The sequence below is a fragment of the Dipodomys merriami genome, unplaced genomic scaffold, assembly GCF_024711535.1.
Source record: "Dipodomys merriami isolate MVZ:Mamm:240054 unplaced genomic scaffold, mDipMer1.0.p SCAF_11, whole genome shotgun sequence".
NCBI classification, from domain to species: domain Eukaryota; kingdom Metazoa; phylum Chordata; class Mammalia; order Rodentia; family Heteromyidae; genus Dipodomys; species Dipodomys merriami.
Genome location: NW_027202382.1, coordinates 30,099,656 through 30,122,308, shown reverse-complemented (window position 1 = coordinate 30,122,308; position 22,653 = coordinate 30,099,656). Strand labels below are relative to the sequence as shown.

Here is a 22,653-nt window from a genome sequence, read left to right as displayed (position 1 = left end):
ATAGGCCTCTCTCCCTTTCATCAATCACAGGACATCATGGGTTAAGGCAGGGCAGGGAGTTATGAAATCTAATCACTAAGAACTACGGTTTGGATGATGAGTTAAAGAAAAAAAAGAAAATCACATCCTGGCTGGCTGACGTCAGTGGAACAACTCGTGACATGCAGCAGGGTCTAGCTGACCCACAGCCCAAGGAAATGCAGCCCTGGTCTGCTACCCAAGGCCAAAAACTACCCCGCCCCTTCCCAGACAGACACCACACCACCACCGATTTAGGAGTTGATATATCACCCAGTTTTTAGGGAAATCTCTGCATTTCCAGGAATGATCACCTGCATGTCTGCAGACTAGAATTAAGCTTAGGGTATTGGGAGCTTCAAGGTAAGTCAACCATGCTCCCGCCTGCTCCCTCACCCTCACCTCCCTTCAGAGTGTCCTTTCCCTTTACTTTTGCTTTCTTTTGGATTAATAAATCTGCACCTGCTAAGGTAACTTCTGTGCTTACCTTTGAAGTCTTTTCTCCAACAAGATTGAGAACTTTCTGCCCTCCCCTACAACCCATTCAGAAAACTGGATCCAGTAACAACCTAAATCCCTGAGTCTCAGCTGACAGGACCCTTCTTCAGGAGGCCCTTTCCTGCCCTGAGCAGAGGTCTTTCCCCATTCTCTCTGGCACCCTTGTTTAGCTGAAGTCCACACATATTATATAGTAATGGCACTGTTCAATTCTCTCCCAAAGAGAAAAATACTTTGGGATACAGGGCTGTTTCTGCAGAGTCAACACCCTACCCTTAGCCTTCCTAAATGTATCTGAAGTAGTGAATCAACAGAGGAACAAAGTCATGAGGGCCTCAATTACAGGAAAAGCCTAGTAACCACAAATCCCAGCCAAAGCTACCCTCATAGCAGCTGCTCCATCCGTCCTACTGTGCTTGCAAGGGCAAGAGCCATGTCTGAGGGCCAACTGCCCACCCATTTGGCAACCAAGATGAAGTAACACAATGATCTTTCACCAGCTTGGCAGAACTCTCAAGTGAGGCACAGGAGGGAGCCTCAGAACCACTCTTAAGTGGAAGGCCAAGATCAAAAATTAGAACTTGGGTTTTGGAACCGATTTGCCAATTATAGATTCACTGACTTCCTAAACCTTCTTAGTACCATGCCTGACCTTGATCAAATTGAACCAATCATTCTGCAACTGAGCCTAAGTCTGGGCTCGGCTACTATTAATTCTACAACCTTGGGCAACTAACTTGATCTCTCTGAACCTCACTCTCCCAATTTATAAGACAAGTATAACAAATAATACAGGAAAATGGTGTGAGAAATCATGTATTGAATTGAATCAACTGAATCACTGCTGATATTAATAGAAATGAATCATTTGGAGAATTATTTCCAAGTGCGTCTCACAGAAGGTTCCACTGCTAGTGGCTCTGTGACATCTGTCTCAACATCTAGAAGTCACATAGACAAAGGATGAACTCCATGCAGGATACACATGATTTAGACAGCAGGCGAGACCTTGGTATTTAACGCACAGCTATCCTGCCACAAAGTGCTACAAGTAGTACGTGTTATCTGTCACAATAGTGGGTCAAAACCAGAAAAAATTACTCCAAATCCCTGTCCAGAAGGCCAACAATCTACCCAGGGAGTGTCAGGGATTTGTTTCTGCAGTATACATGGCAAGATAAATTCCAGGGACAGGTAGAAGTGGGAAATTTGGAGTGGAGCCAGAGAATGGAGAACTGTGGGAGGGCAGTTGAAGGTTTTAACTAGGGAACTTGATTGTTCAGTCTTCTTAGCCTTAAAAACCTCATAGGACAAAGGCAGGCAGCTGCACCATGTACTCAGAACTACTGGGCCAGCTCCTCTCTTCATGGTGTCCGCAGTTGCTGACACCTGTTGCAGAATGCTGGCACTCTTGCCTCAGAAAATGAGTTGTCTGTCCTCTCAAGCTGACCCACCTCCATCAATCATCCCCAAACACTGTGAACGGTCAATAGTCTGGAATTCACACATGACCCAAGGGCTAATCAGGGTCATCTGACTTTTTTGTTGTTAAGCCAGCAAAGTTAGAAGTTGGCCAACTATGGGGAAGTGACTTCTCTCTACACCACAGGCCAAATAAAGATGTTGCCTAGCCTATCTGAAAATGGGGGGAGAGGGGGCAGGGGAAGCGAAGCCACAACTGCCAGCTTACCTGGAAGCTTTTTCAGCAATTTCAGAACCAATGAAGTGGTCCTGATGGGAGACCAGTTGACTGGAGAAAAACAGTCTGACATCTACTAGATTGTCTCTGCAGGAGAAAAAAAATTAAGAAAAACAGGAGGTATGCAGAGCTGATGTTTTCTTTCCAATGCCCAGCTTTCATTAACTTCGGGTACCATCCATCTTCTTGAGTGAAGGCCAAAGATGTCAAGAAATGCAGAACACTCAGCCAGGACCAGGTTAGAGGCTGAGTTACCAACCACTAGGACTCAGCCTGAAGGCAGAGCACAGAGGGTTTTTCCTCCCCTGTTCAGAACATCTGCTATGCCTCTCTGCGTGCTCATCCAGGGAGGTGGAATTTCAATGTCTATCCTAAAGGGCCACTGTATACTGATTAAAAACTACCCAGAACAGGATGAGCCTCCCTCCCTAGATGGCTGCAGAGATTGGATAATGTGGCTTCTAAGTTATTTCCTCTCTCTTGAGTTTCCTCCAATCATAAAATGGGAGTGGCTATTCAGGGAATTTGTGCAATACTGCCCATAAAGTTACACAATGTCCTACTGAAAGCTTTCATACCTCCCTTCAAGGAGATTTTGAGGTCTGAGCTATGATACCAAATGGAATGGTGTTTTTATCTTTCTAACAGGCAATGGGGGATGTCCTCTTCTGTAGGCAACTATGAAACTACCCAGAGCAGTCAAGAAGCATTAGCTTAGAAACTGAGTACTCAGTACTAAGAAATGAGAAATGGTAACTCAGTACTGAGACTAAGCACAGCAGTCATGGGCACAGATGTAAAGATACTGAAGAATCTTAGCTTTGACAGGGCACATCTTTGGATTGGTTCCTTAGCCCCTCTCTGCCTGAATTCCAGCAAAAGAGGGATCAAGTTGGTTAATACAAATGACAAATATTCTTAGAACACTTAACTTGCAAGGAGAAAACTACTGCTAGCAATTTTAATAGAAATCACTTGTTTACTCAAGACTATTCAAAATTCTCTGACTTCCCAGCCTCCCTTTCAGTCATTGACCCACACTGGTCAATGGACTGAGAAGTATCATGTGACATTTTAAACTGAAACAAGAACTGGCACGTTGGTCAACTTTTTCTTCTCATCTCTGCAATCATGGATTCATGTGTTGAGAAGGTAGAGCTGCAAAGTGGAAGTCGTATGAATCACTGACTCATTACACCAGAGAACAGCTGTCCAAAGTCAACCAACTTGTATGAAACTTGGAAGTTGATTCTGTTCTTCAGAAACAGGAAACATTTGCTGAGTACCTACAATGTTCCAGGCACCATATGTGGCACTCTAATGTTATTTTTAATAATTCTTTCCTTACAGCTAACAGTAGTTCTAATCTGGGATAGTATTGGTACCCAGGGGACATACATTTGGTGATGCCTGGTGATAATTCTGGGTATCACACTGAATGGGTCCTACTACTGTCTATTGGGTAGGCAGCAGGACACTTCTAAACAGCCCCATAATGGATTTAGTATCAACACGGCCCCCAAAGAAAATCCCTCCCTTTGAAACCCAAACCCTTCCCACGACGACATTTCTATTTCCAGATACACTCTGTCTATGTAGGTATAGACACATGTACAACTTTTCAATCCTTTTATGTTCAAATAAGAATAAACCACACAGTTCTGAAAATGTCTCAAATTCATTCTCTATCAAAACCAACACACCTGCCTTGCTGTTTCTAGTGGTCTAACAGACTTACAGCAGATCCTAATTTCTCAGGGCATATCATAGTAGAAGCCCTTTCCCTGAGAACACCAAAGGGAGCTTTTAAGAAACATTAGCTCTTGGGGCTGGGAAGATGGCTCAGTGGTAGAGCGCTTGCCTTGCATGCCTGAGGCCCTGGGTTCGATTCCTCAGCACCATATAAGCAAAAAGAAAAAAGCTGGAAGTGGCGCTGTGGCTCAAGTGGTAGAGCGCTAGCCTTGAGCTGAAGAGCTGAGGGACAGCGCCCAGGCCCAGAGTTCAGGCTCCACGACCAGACCCCCCCCCCCCAAAAAAAAGAAACATTAGCTCTGCCCCATCCCAAGAAAGCCACAACTGATCTAAGAGGGACCTGAGTGTCCCAACCAGCTCTCTGAGAACAATCAAAATTGGGGTCTAGAGTGAATTCCTCCACCTGTGCCCTGGATCTCAAAGGTCCCCAGACCCTTGAAACCTCATCGTTCCCAGAATGCCTTCTCAACCTCCTCTAATCCCCTAACCTCCTCTAATCCCCTCCATGCTAGCACTTAATCTTATCTCCCTGCCCTCTAGCCACTGACTACACAAGCCACTACCACCTCTCTCCTCTCCTGAGCTGCTTACACAAAACTGGTCATGTGAACCAACATCATAGAAGAGCAACAATGTGAAAAACTGATCCTGGAGCTAGGGCTGTAGTTCAGTAGTAGGGCAGGCCTAGAACTTCGGGCAGCACACACAAGCACAAACCTCTAACCATCTGTTTCAACTGTTTACCCAAGAGTAAACCTTTAACTAAACTGCATCTAGTTCTAGTTTAAGATGTTATGGAGATATATTTACTTGATATACAGGTCTAAATATTAAGCTAGCAACTTTTGATGACTAGAGCTCAGGAAAGTTATTTTAAGGGGGTGAAACTAGGGTGGTTACATGAAGGAAAGGTAGAAAAGGCCAAGACTACATCCATGAGAAAAATAAACAAGCAGCAATCAGGAAGAGACAGAACAGAAAACAGCATACCATAGCGTAATGCAAGTAAGTGGTGCAGGAAAGGGTGCCCCAACACTGCCAGGCAGTCCTGAAGGTCAAGGAGAAGAGCATGGATGTCTCAATCTGGACACCACTGCAGTGGCAATCCTTGAGTATGTTAACAGTGCACAATAGAAAAGCTCAGACAGAGCCCGGTGCCAGTACTCATGCCTGTAATTCTAGCTACTCAAGAGACTGAGAGCTGAGGATCACAGTTCAAAACCAGCCCGGCAGGAAAGTCTGTGACGTTATTTCCAATTAACAACCAAAATAGTTGGAAATAGAGTGTGGCTCAAGTGGTAGATGCTAGCTTTGAGCAAAAGAAGCTCAGAGACAGCATCCTGAGTTCAAGCCCCAGGACTGACAAAAATAATAATAAAATAATAATAATAAAAAAAAAGCTCAGACAGGGCTGGGAAAGTGGCTTAGTGGCAGAGTGCTTTCCTAGAATGTATGAAGCCCTGGGTTTAATTCCTCAGAACCACATACACAGAATAAGCTGGAAGAAGCACTGTGGCTCAAGTGGTGCTAGCCTTGAGCAAAAGCTCAGGGACAGGGTCCAGGCCCTGAGTTCTAGCCCAGGACTGACAAAAAAAAAAAAAAAGCTCAGACACTAAGCCCAGGAGGTCTTCACTAAAAAAGGCACACAGAAATGAAATAGTAACCAGCAAAAGTTCGCATGCATGTTGAGACTTTTTTTGTTAAACCCCATCTACTGCCACGTTTTAGAATAAGCAAGGAAAGTCCCCAATATTCTCTTCCATAGGCTGATACTCACCAGAAATTATTCTGCAACCAAAGAAAGATCACAAGCCTATAAAGGGCTATAGAGCATTGAACTGAACACCTACTGTGAAGTTGTTATAGGATTTCACAACTCCATTAGCCTGTCAAGAAGAAAGCATGTTCATAACTTGCCCAAGGTCCCAAAACAAGGTGCTCTGAAAAGAAAAACTAGACTTCTTAGCTGCTGGCTGTTTTTCAAAAATAATATTATAGGATGAAATAACAAGCAATTTCCTTCCTGTTAAAATGTGTACCTTGCACATTTTCTAATTATGGATGCAAATCTAGTATGTGTTGAAATTCCTAAGTGAAATTCTGCAAACCACCTGGAACAAAGCATACTTTACATTATCAAAAAGGACAAACCAATAGGCACCAGTGGCTTACACCTGTAATCTTATTTAGGAGGCTGAGATCAGAGGACTGAGGTTCAAATCCAGCCCCATTACAAAGTACAAGAGACTTCAAATTTAGCTGAAGACTAAGCTGAAGGCATGGCATAAAGGGTGGAGCACCAACTGTGAACATGTAAGCTGAGCAACCATATGACTCTGAGTTCAAACCACAATGCCAGCATAAAGAGGGGGAGGGGGAAGAACAAACCAGAAAAGGAAAACACACGACAAAGATTTTACTCTTAAATGATTATCAGTACACCAAGTAACATGTAGTAAACTCTTAAGTCCTATCATCTAGTCATTTTGATTAAAATAAACTAACAGCAGCCCCAAAAAAGTACATTAGTATTCAATGTTCTAACATTTAGCCGGAATGGACTGTTTTAAGGCTGGCTGCTGCTTTGTACAAGTTACAAATAACTACATACTACTTTTTCATAGATAAAGCCCCTGACCTTTAAGAAAGTATAAGGGAAAAAACTACTTAATCCCTTTCTTTCTTCAAAGAATTATAATTTTTTTGATCCTATTAAGATCTAAGGGAAAAAGGTGACACTAACACATTGCTTGAGCTGAAAGGCATAGGAAAACAAACAACATATCCTCATTAAATCCCTAAGAAATAAGAGGTATAAAGATGAACCTTTGGATAAACACTAAATTTAAACACAGAAGCTAGACTGGCTACTCTGAATACAGAAATAATTTAATGTCTCTCACAGAACAGAACTGGAGCTTTGCTAACCCTCACAGTCCATGAGGGTATCTACCACACCAACCCATGGAAAGGGCTTCTCTTGTCCTATCCATTTATGCGGTAGTTCTCGTGGATTTCTGGCTGGATGTCACACACAAAGGCCAAGAGGTTTTCTAGAACTTCCTCCCTGTTCTGCAGGAAGTAATTCTGGAGGATGGTCATCTTCTCCTTAGTCTCCTTCTCCACCTCATTGCTGCAACTGCCATGGGATCCCAGTGCCTGGAGTGGAGAAAGGACATGAGGAGCATCAGGAGGAGACTCCAACCAGCCAGAACATTCAGCAAACTACTTGCAGGCTTATGGATCATCAATGAGTACCATGGATCATGCACAAACAGTGAGAGCATGAAAGGAAACAGTTATTTCCCCAGAATTAATGTGGAGTGACAACTACCTAAAGTACACAGCAGTTGGTCAGCTAGGAAATTATCCCAGAGAATTACTCACATCTCTCCATGGTCTTAACATACAGCCTTAACCAAAAACTAGAAACAATATAAAGACCCAACAACCCCATGATACATACCATGATAAAGCACCATGATACATATCTATGATCCCAGCTATATGGAAGCTAAAAAGCAGGAGAATTACTTGAGGAAGGTAAAAAAAAGAAGAAAGTAGCTTATACAAAGAGGCTGGGATTTGCTTAGTTCCTTCACCATCATAATCATCCATATACACAATTAAGGACTGGTTACTCAAGCTATAAAGCTTCTATACAAGAAAATACAGTTCAATGATATGAAATAAATTGTATAATACTAAGTTTACAGGGGCAGGGGATATACAACAGTATCAGTATGATGTGTGTGTTTATGTATGTACGCTTTTGGAAGAGGGAATATAATGTTAAAAATTCAAATCAGGGCCAGGCACTGGCAGCTCAAACTAGCTTCTCCAGAGGCTGAGATCTGAGCATCAAGGTTTAAAGCCAGCCCAGGCAGGGAAGTCTGTGAGACTCTTATCTCCAATTAATCACCAGAAAACCAAAAGTGGAGCTGTGGTTCAAAGTAGTACGCTAGCCTTGAGCAGAAAGCGCGCGGGGAAAGTGCACAGGCGCTGAGTTCAAGACTCGGTACCAGCATGCACAGACACACACAAAATTCAAACTACAGACAACAGAACCTAAAATACACTGAAATATGACATGAATATAACATTGTAAACATACTTTATTAGAACTTGACCCTTCAAGTTCTAGAAAATATAACGTTTACCTTTTTCATTACCTAACTTGCTCTTACCCCATTTTGTGTGTGTGTGTAACAATTGTATAGCATACTGGTTCTCAAAGCATTCATGTATTAACTTGTTCCTCACAACCATGAGGCTATCACTCCACTTTTTATAGAGGAAGAAACCTAGGCTCAAAGGGCAAAGAGAACATACAACAATTCAAACCCATCTTCTGGGTTGGGGCTTAGGGTTCTTTTTTTTTCAGTCGGGGCTTTAACTTGGGACCTGAGCACTGTCCCTGAGCTTTTCCACTCAAAGCTACCCTTCTACCACTTTGAGTCACAGTGCCACTTCCAATTTTCTAGTGGTTAACTGGAAGTAAGAGTCTCAAAGACTTTCCTGCCCAGACTGGCCTCAAACTATGAGCCTCAGATCTTAGCCTCCTGAGTTCAGTTGCTAACTCCTATTTTCAAGTCTATAACCCTTACATAGTCAGGGGAGGAAATACCACCACCACCACCACCACCACCACAATACCACCACCACAATACCACCACCACCACAATACCACCACCACCACAATACCACCACCACCACAATACCACCACCACCACAATACCACCACCACCACAATACCACCACCACCACCACCACCACCACCAATACCACCACCACCACCAATACCACCACCACCACCACCACCACCACCACCACCACCACCACCACCACCACCACCACCTGTTTCATGAGTGTGAACCAGTCAGTTCTCCCAACACTGAAGAGCTTCCTATTACACATCCTGACACAAGAGCAATTTTGTGTGCAGGATGACAATGTATGACACCATTCATCCCATGAGAAGACATTTTAACAGCCCTGTACTTGCCCAATATACAGATGGCCAGAACTTTCATTAACTTAGAGGCAAGAGATGTATACCCAGAATTACTGGACTTGGCATGGTAGGGTGTAGGCCTGAAACTCCTGGAAGCTATAAGGCAGAACTTCAGCAGGAAGCACACAAAGTCAGAGGCACAGTGGAGAGAGAGGAGACAGGCAACACTCAAGCTCCTTGGTAAAGACAGACTGTCTCTCACTTGGGTGAACTGTATCAGCAATAGGCTGTCAGCAACTCTCAACTGTTGTTAGGTTACCAGCAAGAGTCCTTAGTGTATGGCTCCCACCTCACCTTCTTTTTTCTTTTTCACCAGTCCTGGAACTTGAACTCAGGCTCTGGATGCTGTCCCTGAGCTTCTTTTAGCTCAAGGATAGCACTCTACTACTTGAGCCACAGCACTACTTCCAGACTGTTCTGAGTAGTTTATTGGAGGTAAGAGTCTCAGACTTTTCTTCACAGGCTGTCTTCAAACCATGATCCTCTTGAGTAGCTAGGATTATAGGCATGAGCCACCAGTACCTGGTTCTCTGGTTGTTTTTGTTTTTGTTTGATTGTGAGACTTGAACTCTGGGTCTGGGCACTGTCCCTGAGCTCCTCAGCTCAAGGCAAGCACTCTACCACTTGAGCCACAGCACCATTTCCAGCTTTTTCTGTTTATGTGGTACTGAGGGATCAAACCTAGGGCTTCATGCATGCTAGGCAAGCACTCTACCGCTAAGCCACATTCCCAGCCCTCGCTGGGTTTTTTGGACACAAGATCTCATGTAGTACAGACTGATCACAAACTCAGAATTAACTCCCCCTCTTGGGTGGAAGTGCCACCCTACCAGGCTGATAGTGGCTCTTTCCCTGTGAAACTCCTCTTCTTCCTTTCCAGAATTTTCCTTCCATCCTTTGTATTCATAAGACCTACTTTTATCATTATTTTACCCCTCACTGCAGTCCACACTGGTGGAGCTGGGTGTCCTATTTACAACTATGGTTGCCATAGTAGAAGGTCTATGTGACTTTCCTCTCAGTATTGTGTCTCTTAGACAAGCTCCATGAAAGTAGGGACCTGATCTGTTCTGTTCACAGCCAATCCCCCAATCCCCCAGCATCTAGCACAGTACCCAGCACATTAGCTATTTAATAAATAACCAAATAAATAAATAAACTATCCTAAAACTCAGCAGAAGCATGCAACAAAACATTCAGTAACTAGGGGCTAGAATAGCTCTGTGATAGAGTACTTCCTAAAATGGAAGAAATAGGTTTGATCCCAGCATTATTTTTTTAAAGTAATAAGACAATTATTGAGTTTAAAACACTAGCAGAATCTCCAAGCTATGCTGGATATTTTTGAGCAAACCATCCCTGGAGTTGCTCAGGAAACTAAAGCAAAAATAAAAAGAAACAGGGGCCTACCGCAGCTTCCTTGGCCTTGAACTCTTTCTCCCTCTGCAGGCGGTACTGTTCAATTTCAGCCTGCGCTTCTTCTTTGGCCTGCTTCAGCCTTCGGTTCTTTCCTGTTTTCAAAAGAGAAAGCTACATCAAAGTGGTTAAAAGACAAGTAGAAGAGCAAGCAGACACTGAGATGGTGAATTTAAAAGTAAGCGGGGAGGAGAGGGGGGGAGTGCACCAGAAAAGGAAATTCAAATCTAGTAGTACAGGTTTCTGCATCCTACAGGCCTTAAGGTAATTAAATAGGAGACTGAGTTCAAGACACACACACACACACACACACACACACACACACACACACACACACACACACACACACACACACACACACACACACACACACACACACACACACACACACACACACACACACACACACACACACACACCTTCTGTTTCCATACACCATCACAATGATAGAAAGAGTTGGACTGTCAACTGGATTATGTCAAAATAGTCTCTCAATCTCAACTATTAAAAGCTGACAGAAGATGGTAACATTGGCCATCTCTGGAATTCTTCCTTGCCCCAAGAAGTAAATACCTAAGTGTGTTCCTGATGACAGCAGGAGCTCTGCTGAGTCCAATAGGGAGTCTAATGGGCTCCCAAGGGACATCAACTAATGACACAGGTAATGTAACAGTGGAAACTAAACAGCATGCCTGACGCAAGGAAGGAAGTGAAGTAGTGACTGGAAGAATGTTAAATGGGGAACAAGACAGTACAAGCGGCTCAGAGAAACAGTGATGGTGCTTTCCAGAAGAGAACAGTTTAACACCCAGCTGGAAAACAGGTCTAGGCTGCCAGAGACTCAGAGGGTAGGTTGGATTCGTGGTCTGTTTTCAAAAGGAAGCCCCAGATGATCAATCTGTGTATTCAATTCACAGCAAAAGACACCATGTGTCTATAATTATGCTGTACATATCATTGTGCATCAGCTGTCCAGAGCCTACTGCACCTATGTGGATGATGGAGCATCCAGCACAAAGAATTTGAATTTAAACTTCTGCTGCCGAAGAAGACAATACTGGACCTGTAATGACCCTATGCAGCTAATTTGGAACAATTAACACCCTAATGCCTTTTCTGCAGGTCAGTACTTACTACAGTACTATTTAGGCCCACTGCTGTTAGCTTCAATCCACCTGTATCTCAATCCTTCACACACTAACCTCACCATTGGGTTTAAAAACCCAAAGATCTTTTCCAAACCAACCTGTATAACCAACTTCACAGCCTGAACATAACACAGTTGCTCCACATAATTTCCCAATATATCACGCCTAACCTGCACTGCTCTGCTCCCTGAATTAATCACACCAGGTAATAACCACCTCTGAAATTAACTTCAAAGTTCAATTTTGACAAGCTTTTCTAGAAATGAAAAATATTGGAATAGAAAATCATAAATAAAATGTGTGCATAAATTTTTGCATTGCTAAGAATTCCATACTAGGCAAGCATTCTACCACCAAGCTGCACCTCATTCCCTACATTTCTTTTTTCATTTGATTTCTTTAAGACAGGGTCTTACATTGTAGCCAGGCTGTTCTAGAACTTGCTATGTAGCTACCTGCCAGTCTTGAAACGCAGGATCCTCCTGCCTCAGCCTTCCAAGTACTAGGATTACTGACAGAGATCACCACACCCGGCCCTGTATTACTCTGAAATTTTGTTTTTCTTGGATCTTACAAATAAGAGTGGGTGCCTTTGTTTCACTCCAAAGTTCTGGGCTTGAACTCAGGGCCTAAGTCTTGTCCCTGAGCTTTTTTGCTCAAGGCTGGTGCTCTACTACTTGAGACACAGCTTTAATTCTGGCTTTTTGTAGTTAATTGGAGTTAAGAGACTCACTGATGTCCCTACCTGGGCTAGCTTTGAACGGTAGTCCTCAGATCTATCTCCTGAGTAGCTAGGATTAAAGGTGTGAGCCACTAGCATCCATCCACATAATTTTTTGTTTTTAAGATCTGAACTAATGATTTCATGGAAAATTATTGGGCTTGACTCTTTTACAACATCATACAATTCCTCTTCCCAGTTCTTAACTGAAAAGCCAACTGTGTGTACAGATTAAGAAAGGGAGTAATTCCCCCCCCCTCAAAAAAATTAGTAGTTTTGAATAATCCTGCAATGTGTTATTAGTCATAAACTCTAATCCTTTACACCAATTCAATGAACAAATAGCTAGAGCTACAGAAGACTGTGAACCTAAGAGAACCTTAAGACTGTGAACCTTAAGAGAAGAGTGTTAAACATGGCCCACTGCCTCCAAGGAATGCATTTACTCTTACCACAGTCCAAGTATTTTTTTCTTGCATTTCCCCATTCTCCTGGCCTTCCCAAACAGAACAACTGCTACTGATAAGTCATCACTGAACAAAAGTCATTCTGGAAATACTGTACCAAGGGCATGACTAGAAATACTCTACAGAACTTCTTCCCATTCCTAGCATGATTAAAGGCAGTTCTTCCTATCAACTGAAGAATAGCACAGTGGAACAAGAGCCATGCTTGAAATCTATACTTGAGTGAAGGAAATTTGAGAGTTAAGATTAGCAGAAACACCTTGCACGGGACAAGAGACTCCAACTCACAGCGTCTGATCAAATCATTTCTCTCTGAGCCTCATTTTCCCAACTCTAAAGCAGGAGCAAACACACCTTTCTCATCAGATGGGAAACTAGATAGATATAGTTAAATGAGGAAACAACGTGAACAAGCTTACAGGTGAAATAAAAGTAGTTGCCTCTGAGCCCCTCAGTATAGCTAGAGTGCCCTAACGTGACAATGGGCAAGAACACAATTGTCTGATGAGAAGAGCTTCATTCTGCGGCCCTAGAAGTGTGTTGATGGCGTTGAGGGAAGTCATGTAAGTGCATATGACATGGATGACCGCCTGCAGGCGACCAGGGCTGGCTCCTTGTAGGCCTCAGTCTACATTACACCTACCTGTTAAACGATACAACGACTTTGTACCTCTCGACCCTACCCATCAACTGCTTCCTTCACTGGAGCGAGGGATGCCCTGGCACTCACTAGCGCAAATTTGCTTGTTTTGTTTTTAACGTAAGCAATCAACGAGTCCGGCTGCTTACTGGAACTTCTGAGAAACTGTTCTCGTGGATTACGATGGTGGCAGAGAAGATGGAGGGCACAAATGGCAAGTCCACAGACACGCAAAGCTTTGTTCACTGAGAACGTGTTACCAACGAGGGAGGCAGATCAGGGCTCTGAACGACTCTGGCCGGAGGTGATGGCTGCTGTCTGTGCCTGGTCGGAGCCCCGGAAAGTACAAGGTGGGGCCAGGAAGTGAGGGAAAGACAAAGCGTTTCGTGGGACGGCCCTTCCCTCAGCCCTCCCAGCCCCGCCAGCGCGGATCCCCGGCGGCCCACAAGACGTCCCGCGCTGCAGCTCCGGGGCGCGCAGCCCATCTGAGGCCGAGGCCGAGGCCGCCGCCGCCGCCGCCGCCGCCGCTGCAACCCGGGACGGGGCGGCGTTTCTGGCCTCTCCGCCCACCACCCCCAGCGGCTTCGTGGGGCCTAGGATTAACTCCAGGCCGTCCCGCCCTCCACTCACGCTTGCGGGCCTCGGACACCTTCTCGGCGGCACGCTTCTCGGCCTGCAGCAGCTGCTGAATCCCCTGCGACTGACTAGCCATGGCGGCGGAGACGCAGAGGCCGAGCAGCCCGAGCCCGAGTCCCCGCGCCACCGCCGCGCCGGTCACCTGACCTGCCGCCCGCGATCTGCGCCTGCGCCTAGCGCCTGAGCCCCGCCCAGCATGCCACGTGATCCTACAGCGCGGTCGTCTCAGCTGACCCACTGGGCGGTCCCGTGACTCCCGCGGGAGGGAGTTAGACATGGGCCAGAAGAGCTGGGCGTTCTGGGTCGGCGCCCCTGACCACCCTTCCTCTCGCCCCATTCCCTCGTCCGCCCTGCTTGCGGCGGCGTCCTGACCACCACCTTGTCACGTGGTGGTTCCCTTAACCCCTCACTTTGCCGGCGACTCCCTGTCCTTCTAGAACCTTCTCGATCGGTGCAGGAGGCAAGCGGGGGTATGGTAGTGGGACTTCTGCGATCCCCGCACTCCTGGGATTTAAGGGGCTGAGGCGGGAGGAGAGCGAGTCCGAGGTCATTCTGGCCAGCCCAGCCAGATCCACTGGTTTAGGAAGAGTCTGTCCGTCTGGGGCCTGGAGTCCGGGGTTAGCATAGTGCTAGTACTGGGGCGGGAGGGGGGGGGCGGGGAGTGGATGGATAAATCAGTAGTAGAGGGTTTGCCGGTATGCCCCAGGTCCAGGGTTCAATTCCCAGCACCCCACAAAGAAAACTAGAGTCACTTAACAGTCAAGTCTGCTACTAGTCTGTGTGATTTGGGGACAGGTCACTGTGCCTTTCTGAACTGAGTTCAAGAAATGATTGTACTGTTTTCCGCAAACATTTGGTACCTTTATGATCAGGTACCAAGGTCAAGTACCAAGCAAGATAAATAAGGTCCCAATTAGAGCTGTTATGGACAAAACACAGATCACGATTTCAAAGTAATTACAAATTAATGAAGAAAATAAAGTTCTGTAAGAAGTACCCTTTTAAGAAGGAGGGAATGTGGAGGCCCTTCTAAGGACCTGGTATTTGAGGTGAAATCTTAGAGCTGAGTATGAAGTTTAATAGTAGAACCCTTGTCTACTGATAAACCAGACTTTAGGTTCTATTCCTGGGGCGGCTGGAGGAAGACAAGATGTCAGTGGTTGTTTGCCAAGTAGGACAGGCACTTTCCTAAACAGCGTTCCTCCCCCAGAAAGATCAGAATTACTGTGAAATGATAATCCTATTGTTTAATGACGAAACTGAAACACAGCAGTTTAAGTGGCTTCTCCACAGTTACATCCCTATTAACTTGATTTGAATCTTGTCAGGGCTGCAGAGTGGCACGGCTGAACAAGATTTCTAGGCTATGGATGACATCTTAGAGTTTACCAGGTCCTGAAGACATAAAACAATGCCAGAAGAGTTTTTTCCCCCCTAGAACTATCTCTGCACTCAAGGAGGAGGGTGGATTTGTAGCACAGGATATTTTTGTATGATTGTGGTTGGGGTGGGACTAGAAAGAAAGCTGCAGTCTAGGATTCCTATTCTTTCTTGACATAAGAACCAGGACTTGACTGGTTTCTGGGATCCTTAAGCCAAGTCACTATAATTGCTTGAGTTGTAAATTTAAGTATTCTCAGAAAATACAATTCACTCAGTCAGATCAGTGAAAGATCACTTCTAGGGGTGAAGATGAAAAGAAATGATGGCATCCATCAAGTGAAACCACTCAGTTCTCCAACTACTGAGAAGCAGGTAAACAAAATAGCTTATCCATACATCAGAAAGTCACAAAAAGGAATCCATTAGTGATATAAGGGCACATATTGGAACTTCTCTTTATATGAATGTCCAAGCCTTGCACAGTAGCGTGTAACTATAGTCCTAGCTTCTTAACTTGTGAAGGTGAGGTAGAAGGGATTAAGCACGCAAGTTGAAAATCAACTTGGGTAATATAGTAGGACTCTACCTAGAAAAAACCTAGACACAAGTTATATATACTCCAAGAAATGGGGTGATGACAGACAGACAGATAGACATGTAGATATACAAATAGATGAACTGTCAAAAATAGGCAGGTCTACGTAAGTTAGAAAGTAGACTCATGATTAACTCATGGTGAAGGACTGCTCACCAGTACAGAATTTCTCCAAGAGTGATATAAACATTTCAAAATTAGATAATGGTGATGGTGACACATTCTTTTAAATGAATATATACATATATAAACTGATTTATACACTTTTAAGGAGTTAATATATGTGAATTCTATCTCACAAAGTTTTTGCTTTATATAATTTTATTTTGGAGGGTAGGGGGGCTGGTCTTGGTGCTTGAACTCTAGGCCTGGGCACTGTCCCTAAGCTCTTCAGCTTAAGGCTAGCACTCTACCACTTGAGTCACAGTTCCACTTGTGGCTATTTCTGTTTATGTGGTGATGTGGAATCGAACTCAGGGCCTCATACATGCGAGGCAAGCACTCTACCACTGAGCCATCTTCCCAGCCTCTTTATATAATTTTAAAGGGTTTTCACTGTATTTGATTCTGATGTTCTGCATCCTGTTTATACATTTTTGTAATTTGGGGAGGGGAAGGGATATAGTGGAATGCTTAAATGGGGATGCAGGTTGACCCATTGTGACGATGAGACACTATTTTGAAAGGACACTATGTTGAAAACTAACTTTACAATGTGGGGGGGAGGGGAAGGAGGATGTGAAGAAGTGGGGAGGGAAGGGATGATAGGGGAAAAACAAAGGAGGAGGTAACAATGCTCCATAGGAAACTAAAGTTTTTAGATATCAGGCACAAACTCCAGGAAATCACATCAGGCTTAGCAACTGGCCCCAATATGCCAAGGTGAGGGGCAAAGAAAGAAAATCTGTGTGGCAGCCACAGGAAGAACATACTTCAGCACATGTTCAGCTGTCTTCAGCTCTCTTCTGGGTTACAGATATTTGCCATCAGTTAAATAGAGAGACCTGAGAGTAAGAGTGAGAAAGGTATACACTAGCTAAAACAATCTGGTCAAGTGTGTTCAGAAGTGGCCTGACAATCCATTGTCTCTGACACTCATTGCAAGAAGGTAAAGCCTTGTTAGAATAAGAGTCACTGACATCTGGCAGGTGGTCTAATCCTTCCTGGATTACAAGATGGCTGTAAAATGACAGCAGGAGAGAATGACTCTGGACAAAGGACATAGGTACAAAAATGGAGGAGTCTTGGATTGCCTACCCTTTATTCTGTTCCCAGTTAATTTGTAGGCCCAAGTAAGAAGCCAATGTTTCTCAACAAAAAGCACCTCCTACAGAGAGCAATGCCAAAGTTGAGTATGAAATGCCAGCAAATGGAAGCTGCTGTTTTTATCTGACTAAAGGAGACTTGTTTGAACTCCTCCACTACTGCTGTGTCTCAACAGTTCTGGTAGGTTGTGTTTTCATTTTCATTAGATACCAGGACTTTTTTTATTTCTCTTCTTATTACTTCAGTAACTCAATCATTATACAACAACATGTTGTTCAGATTTGCATGCTGGAATATTTTTGTGGTATCTTTTTCTGTTGAGTTCTACTTTAATTTTATTATAGAATACAGGGAGTTATTTCAATTTTCCTGCATTTGCTAAAACTTGCTTTGTGTCCTAGAATATGATCTATTTTGGAGAAAGTTCTATGGGCTGCCGAGAAGAAGGTGTACTGTGCAGTTACTGGTAAAATACTCTGTATATGTCTGTCTAGTCCATTTGGTCTATGATTTCATTTGGATTTTTTTGGTTGATATTTTATTTGAATGACCTCTCTATTAGAGAGTGGGATAGTGAAGTCTCCCACTATTATTGGGCTGGGGTCTGTGCTTGTAAATCCAAAGTGTTTGCTTAATGAACCTGTGTTTGTCACTATTTGTTTCATATTTGTTAATAACTACAATTTCCTCTCTCTCTTTTTTTTTTTGCAGTACTGGGGCCAGTGTCAGAGTCTAGCACTTACTTGGTTTACTTATTCATGGCTGGTGCTCTACCAACAGAACCACACTTCCAGTTTGGCTTTTTTTGAAGGTCATTGTGGAGATGGAGTCTCATGGACTTTTCTACTTAGGCTGGCTTTCCTTCTACATAGCTAGGATTACAGGTTTAACCCACCAATGTCCAGATTATAATTTCTTCTTAATGAATTTTCCATTTATTAATATAAAACATCTTTGTCTCTTGTGACAGATTTTAGTTTGAAGTCTATTTTATTAACTATATGAACAAAGTGTTAGCTGCTAGGCAATGCTTTAAAATGCATGACCAGGAGTCGGTGGAATTCAGGAGGCTAAGATCTGAGCATAGCAGTTTGAAGCCAGTGGGGGCAAGAAAGTTTATGAGACTTTTATCTCAAATTAGCCAGCAAAAAGCCAGAAGTGGAGCTGTGGCTCAAGATCACTAGCGTTGGGCCTAAAAGAGCTCAGGGACAGTGCATAGGCCCTAAGTTCAAGCCCTGGGATTGGCACACACAAAAAAGGCAATCACCTACATTTGGAGGCAGGAGAGGGTGTAAGTGATTATTATCTGCTCCTTCCAGGTTGGTTGTTTTGTTTGTTTCATCCTAAGATCTCCCCCAAACCATGGGAACTAACCAAATCACCAAAGCGCTCTGACTCACTCTAGAGTAACCATTGTTGAATACTAAATCCTCTGCCCAGAAGATATTCCTGTCGACCACTTACAAAAACATGTGATGTGTGGCTTTTAACCAAGCATGCTCAGGAGTGTACCTGCCTCTTGTGTGCTGATGAGTCTTTCTTAAATGTATATGTACAGGTTTTTACCAATGAAAATCCTTTGCTTCCTTTGTTTGAGGAGATTCTCCTTTGAGAATTTTCTCTAGTGTGTTCATTATTTGCTACAAGTAATAAACCTTTCTTCATTATTTTATCCCCTGGTTGTGTAATTGTCGTTGCACATCCAGTGTGGAAAATCCAGTGTATTTGGTTACAAAATAATAGTCTGTTATTATAATGAAATATACTAGAAAAACAAGATGGTCCTGGGGAAGGATTGTGCTATGGTTTGAATGTTCACCTCTTCACCAAATTCATATGTGGACTAGGTACTGGTGGGTCATGCCTATAATCCTAGCTACTCAGGAGGCTGCACTCTGAGTTCTTGGTTTGGGGAGTGGGGCGTGGCCCTGCCTGCTGGAGGGGATGGGGCATGGAGAGGCTGACTCACTGCCCCACGGGGCATGGAGGCCCACATGGCAAGCTGTCGAGAAGTGATTGGACAATGGGCAGCTTGGGGGAAGGGCATGAATGGCAGTTGGAAACCTTTAGGCAGATGAAACCATTAGTCCTGTTGGAGTTGGGGAGGGGCACAGCCTATATATAGGCTATGTGTTCCGGGGCCCGGGGCAGTAGGATACAACCAAGAGAGTAGAGAGAGAGTAGAGACACAGAATGGAAAGAGAGACAACAGGAGGGGAAAGCCAGCCGCAGGAGAGCAGGGCAGGCCTGTGGAAGGCAGGGCAAGACCAGAGAGGCCATTTAGGACCTTCTCCGGAGTCATTTGGGGCTTCCTCAAGGGGCCATTTGGGGCTTCTCCAGAAAGTCATTTGGGGCCTCCTCAAGGGGCCATTTGGGACCTCCCTCTAGAGAGGCCTGTGGAGAGGCACCTTTCTGAGCAGAGCAGGACAGGCCTGTGGAGAGTGGAGAGGCCAGTAGAGGAGGAAGGGAAGAAAAGGAAAAGCCTTCCCCTTTGGAGCTTTGGAGCTTTGGAGGCCTGAGGTTTGGGGGTTTGCAGACTAAGTGGTGGTTTGCAGACCAACTAATAAAGGTTGGGGCTGCTCATTGGCGGCTTGGAGGTTTGGTGGTCGAGGCTGCTCTTGGCTCTGGGTATCTAGCCCAGGACCACGTAGTCACAGGCCCCTTTCTGGTGTAAATAGTGTAAATAAATTTATCTTTAACCATGGATGGATTGTTTCCCTCTTTACAGGTCATAATTAAGCTAGCCTAGGCAAAGAAAGTCTGTAAGACTCTTATCTCCAATTAACTACAAACAAGGAGAAAGAGGAAGAGGAAGAAGAAAGGGGAGGAGAAAAGAGGGAGCCAGAAGTGGAACTGTAGTTTAAATGATAGAGTGCTAGTCTTGAACAAAAAATCTTAAGAGACAGTACCAGAACCTTAGTTCAAGCCCCAGGGCATTCTCTCTCTCTCTCTCTCTCTCTCTCTCTCTCTCTCTCTCTCTCTCTCTCTCTCTCTCTCTCTCTCTCTCTCTCTCTCTCCCCCCCCCCCCTCTCTCTGTCACACACACACATTCATACGTGAAAATTGAATCATCAAGGTGGTAGAATTAGGTGGTGGAGCTTTGAGGTAGTTGAGACCACAAGGACTACACTTAAAGTTCTAATTTTAAAAAAAAGACCCAAGACAGCTCTCCTGTCTCTTCTGCCATGTGAAGACATGTCCGTAAAGTTAGAAGGGACCATCTATAAAGCAGGGCATGCTCACCTGACACCAAAACTTCTGGTGGCTTGGGCTTAGACATTCCAGTCTCCAGAACTGGAACAAATTATTGTTTATAATTTACCAAGTCTAAGGTGTGTTGTTTTGACAACAGTAACTATGACAGAGTGAGAGGCTGTGTACATGTAGATAATAAAAGATATGTATGTTGATCCCAAAAATGGATCCTGGGAAAATCTTTCGTCTTAAACTTTGATGTGGTGTCCTGGTTTAGGGTATGATGGCACATAAAACCCTGAGAGTCTCCCTTATGATGAGTTTTTTATATGCTATTAAGATGACAGGGTGAACTAAGTTTTTCAGAATGAAGCCAGTCACCAACAGATGAAGCTTTGATTAGAAGCTTGTAATGTTTAGTGTCAACTCCTACCCTCTGGGGCAAGTACAGGAGCTAGAGATTGAGTTAATAATCAATCATCCCTACAAAGAGAAACATCTATAAAAATCCCTCAGGATTTTGTAGAGCTGTAAAGTCATCCAGCTCCATCAGCTCCATGGGGACAGGATGCCTGTGTACATCTTCATCTGAATCCTTTTTGTTTCCTTTATAATGAATACTCTGTTTCCCTAATCTGTGATCTTCCACCACAAATTATTGAACCTGCGGAGGTGATGGAACCTCTATTTTGTAGCTCTATTAGCCAGTGTCCTGTCATTATAATGACATAGTAGCTGAGGCAATTAGTTAAAAAGAGAAAGTGGTTTGTTTATCTCTGTTTTGGACATTCCAGTCTTAGAGCAGGTGGTATCTTTGGACCTCTGGAAAGGATAGTACCAGCATTGTGGAAGTGTGGCAGAACACACCCCTTATGTCATGAGCCAGGACAGAAGAGGAGAACAATGAGAAAAGGAAGACAGGGTCTCACAATCCTGGAATGAACACTCCCAGTAACCTCAGGACCTCCAAAGGCTCCACCTCCCAACAGTGCCACCGCACCCATGCTACCACCCTGGGGACTTTCCACGTGAAGCCTTGGGGACATTCAAGCAAACCACAGCAATATCCATAGCAGGTAGGAGTGGGGATGACCTGAGTGTCCACTACTGGCCATTGGTGTCTGACATGGGAGGCAGTCTTATGGACACAGCCTTGGTGTCTGCCCTAAACCCAGTAATTGAATCTTATCACTGGATTACAGGACATCCCATTGGTGTCTAAAGCCTTGAAGAATAGCTCAATGTGAAGAAGAAAGCCACACACATTTGGAATCTGAAATGAAGAGTGGTGTGAATAGAAGCTTTCCTCTTGGACCACAAGTCAGACCTGGGTTTTCCTCTTCCTCAAGCAGCCCACTTACCAGGCAGATTCTCACACCAGGTTCCAATGCTTTTCTTCATGTGTCCCTGAAACTCTGAGGTAAGAGAAGCCATCGTTGCCCCCACCCAGGAGACCTCATAGTGGCCCCCAGGTTTTTTGCCACTTACCAGTATCTGCATCCATCATCCAGAAAGCTTTCTCTTCTAGGAAGTTCAGGAAAGATGGCTCTTACTAGACACAGGGGAGTGTGAAAGATACCAAAAACTCTTACACCCCAGAGAGCAGCCCCCAGCCAGTGACACAAGGGTGTTGCTATATAAATACCTCCATTCCTTCCACTTTGGGGCATGCTAATTCCAAGGTGTGTTTTATGCTGAGTTTCCCTCAGGAGATTAAACTCCAGTGACACAATGGGGTAGCGGTACATAAAGATATAGTCCTCTTTTTTTAATTAAGTTTTTTATTGTGAAAATACTGTATAGAGGGGTTACAGTTATATGAGCAAGGTAATGAGTACATTTCTTACCCAGCATTGTTGCCTCCTCTTTTGTTTTTCCCCTACCATCCTTTCCCTCCCACTTCCTTGGCTACACGCCGCGGGGGGAAGGGGGACCCTCCCCCCGCCTAAATTGTAAAGTTCATTTTTCGACATAGCGTCTTGTACATCTCATTGTTGCAATGGGTCAGTCTGTATCCCCATTTAAACAATTTGTTTTTTCCCTTCTCCTCCCCATATTATACCAATATCAAATACAGTGAAAACAGGGGTTATACTGTGGGGGAGGAATATACAAAGAAACAAAAAATATCACATGGAACCTTATAAATACATTAGAAACAATAGCAAGGAATAAAAAACCACGTGTCCCTATCTTGGGGTTCAT

General features: G+C 44.2%; 2 protein-coding genes and 1 long non-coding RNA gene across 5 annotated transcripts in view; 1 reads left to right on the top strand and 2 right to left on the bottom strand.

The window, feature by feature from the left end:
- The window catches only part of Tmem268 (transmembrane protein 268), a 35,645-nt gene extending 28,910 nt beyond the window's left edge, over positions 1–6,735 (bottom strand). The window contains exon 1 of the mRNA XM_070012309.1: positions 2,207–6,735. The gene's annotated coding sequence lies outside the window, so the exon portion shown is untranslated. The remainder of the gene's footprint in view (positions 1–2,206) is intronic.
- Positions 6,736–6,835: 100 nt separating this feature from the next.
- Positions 6,836–14,180, bottom strand: Atp6v1g1 (ATPase H+ transporting V1 subunit G1). Its single transcript, XM_070012366.1, has 3 exons — positions 14,004–14,180; positions 10,392–10,492; positions 6,836–7,126 (listed from the first exon to the last, which is right to left on the bottom strand). The coding sequence occupies exons 1-3, from the start codon at positions 14,083–14,085 to the stop codon at positions 6,953–6,955; spliced, it is 357 nt and encodes a 118-aa protein (XP_069868467.1). The 5' UTR covers positions 14,086–14,180; the 3' UTR covers positions 6,836–6,952.
- A 510-nt stretch (positions 14,181–14,690) lies between these two features.
- LOC138820678 (uncharacterized) overlaps positions 14,691–22,653 on the top strand; it is a 42,221-nt gene continuing 34,258 nt past the window's right edge. For 2 of the 3 annotated variants that reach the window (XR_011369949.1, XR_011369946.1), the window contains exons 1-6: positions 14,691–15,764; positions 17,263–17,433; positions 17,655–17,719; positions 17,965–18,064; positions 21,438–21,524; positions 21,651–21,868. This is a non-coding gene — a long non-coding RNA (uncharacterized lncRNA). Of the gene's footprint in view, positions 15,765–17,262; positions 17,434–17,654; positions 17,720–17,964; positions 18,065–21,437; positions 21,525–21,650; positions 21,952–22,653 lie in introns of those variants that run through there. The other variant, XR_011369943.1, reaches the window with a different exon arrangement.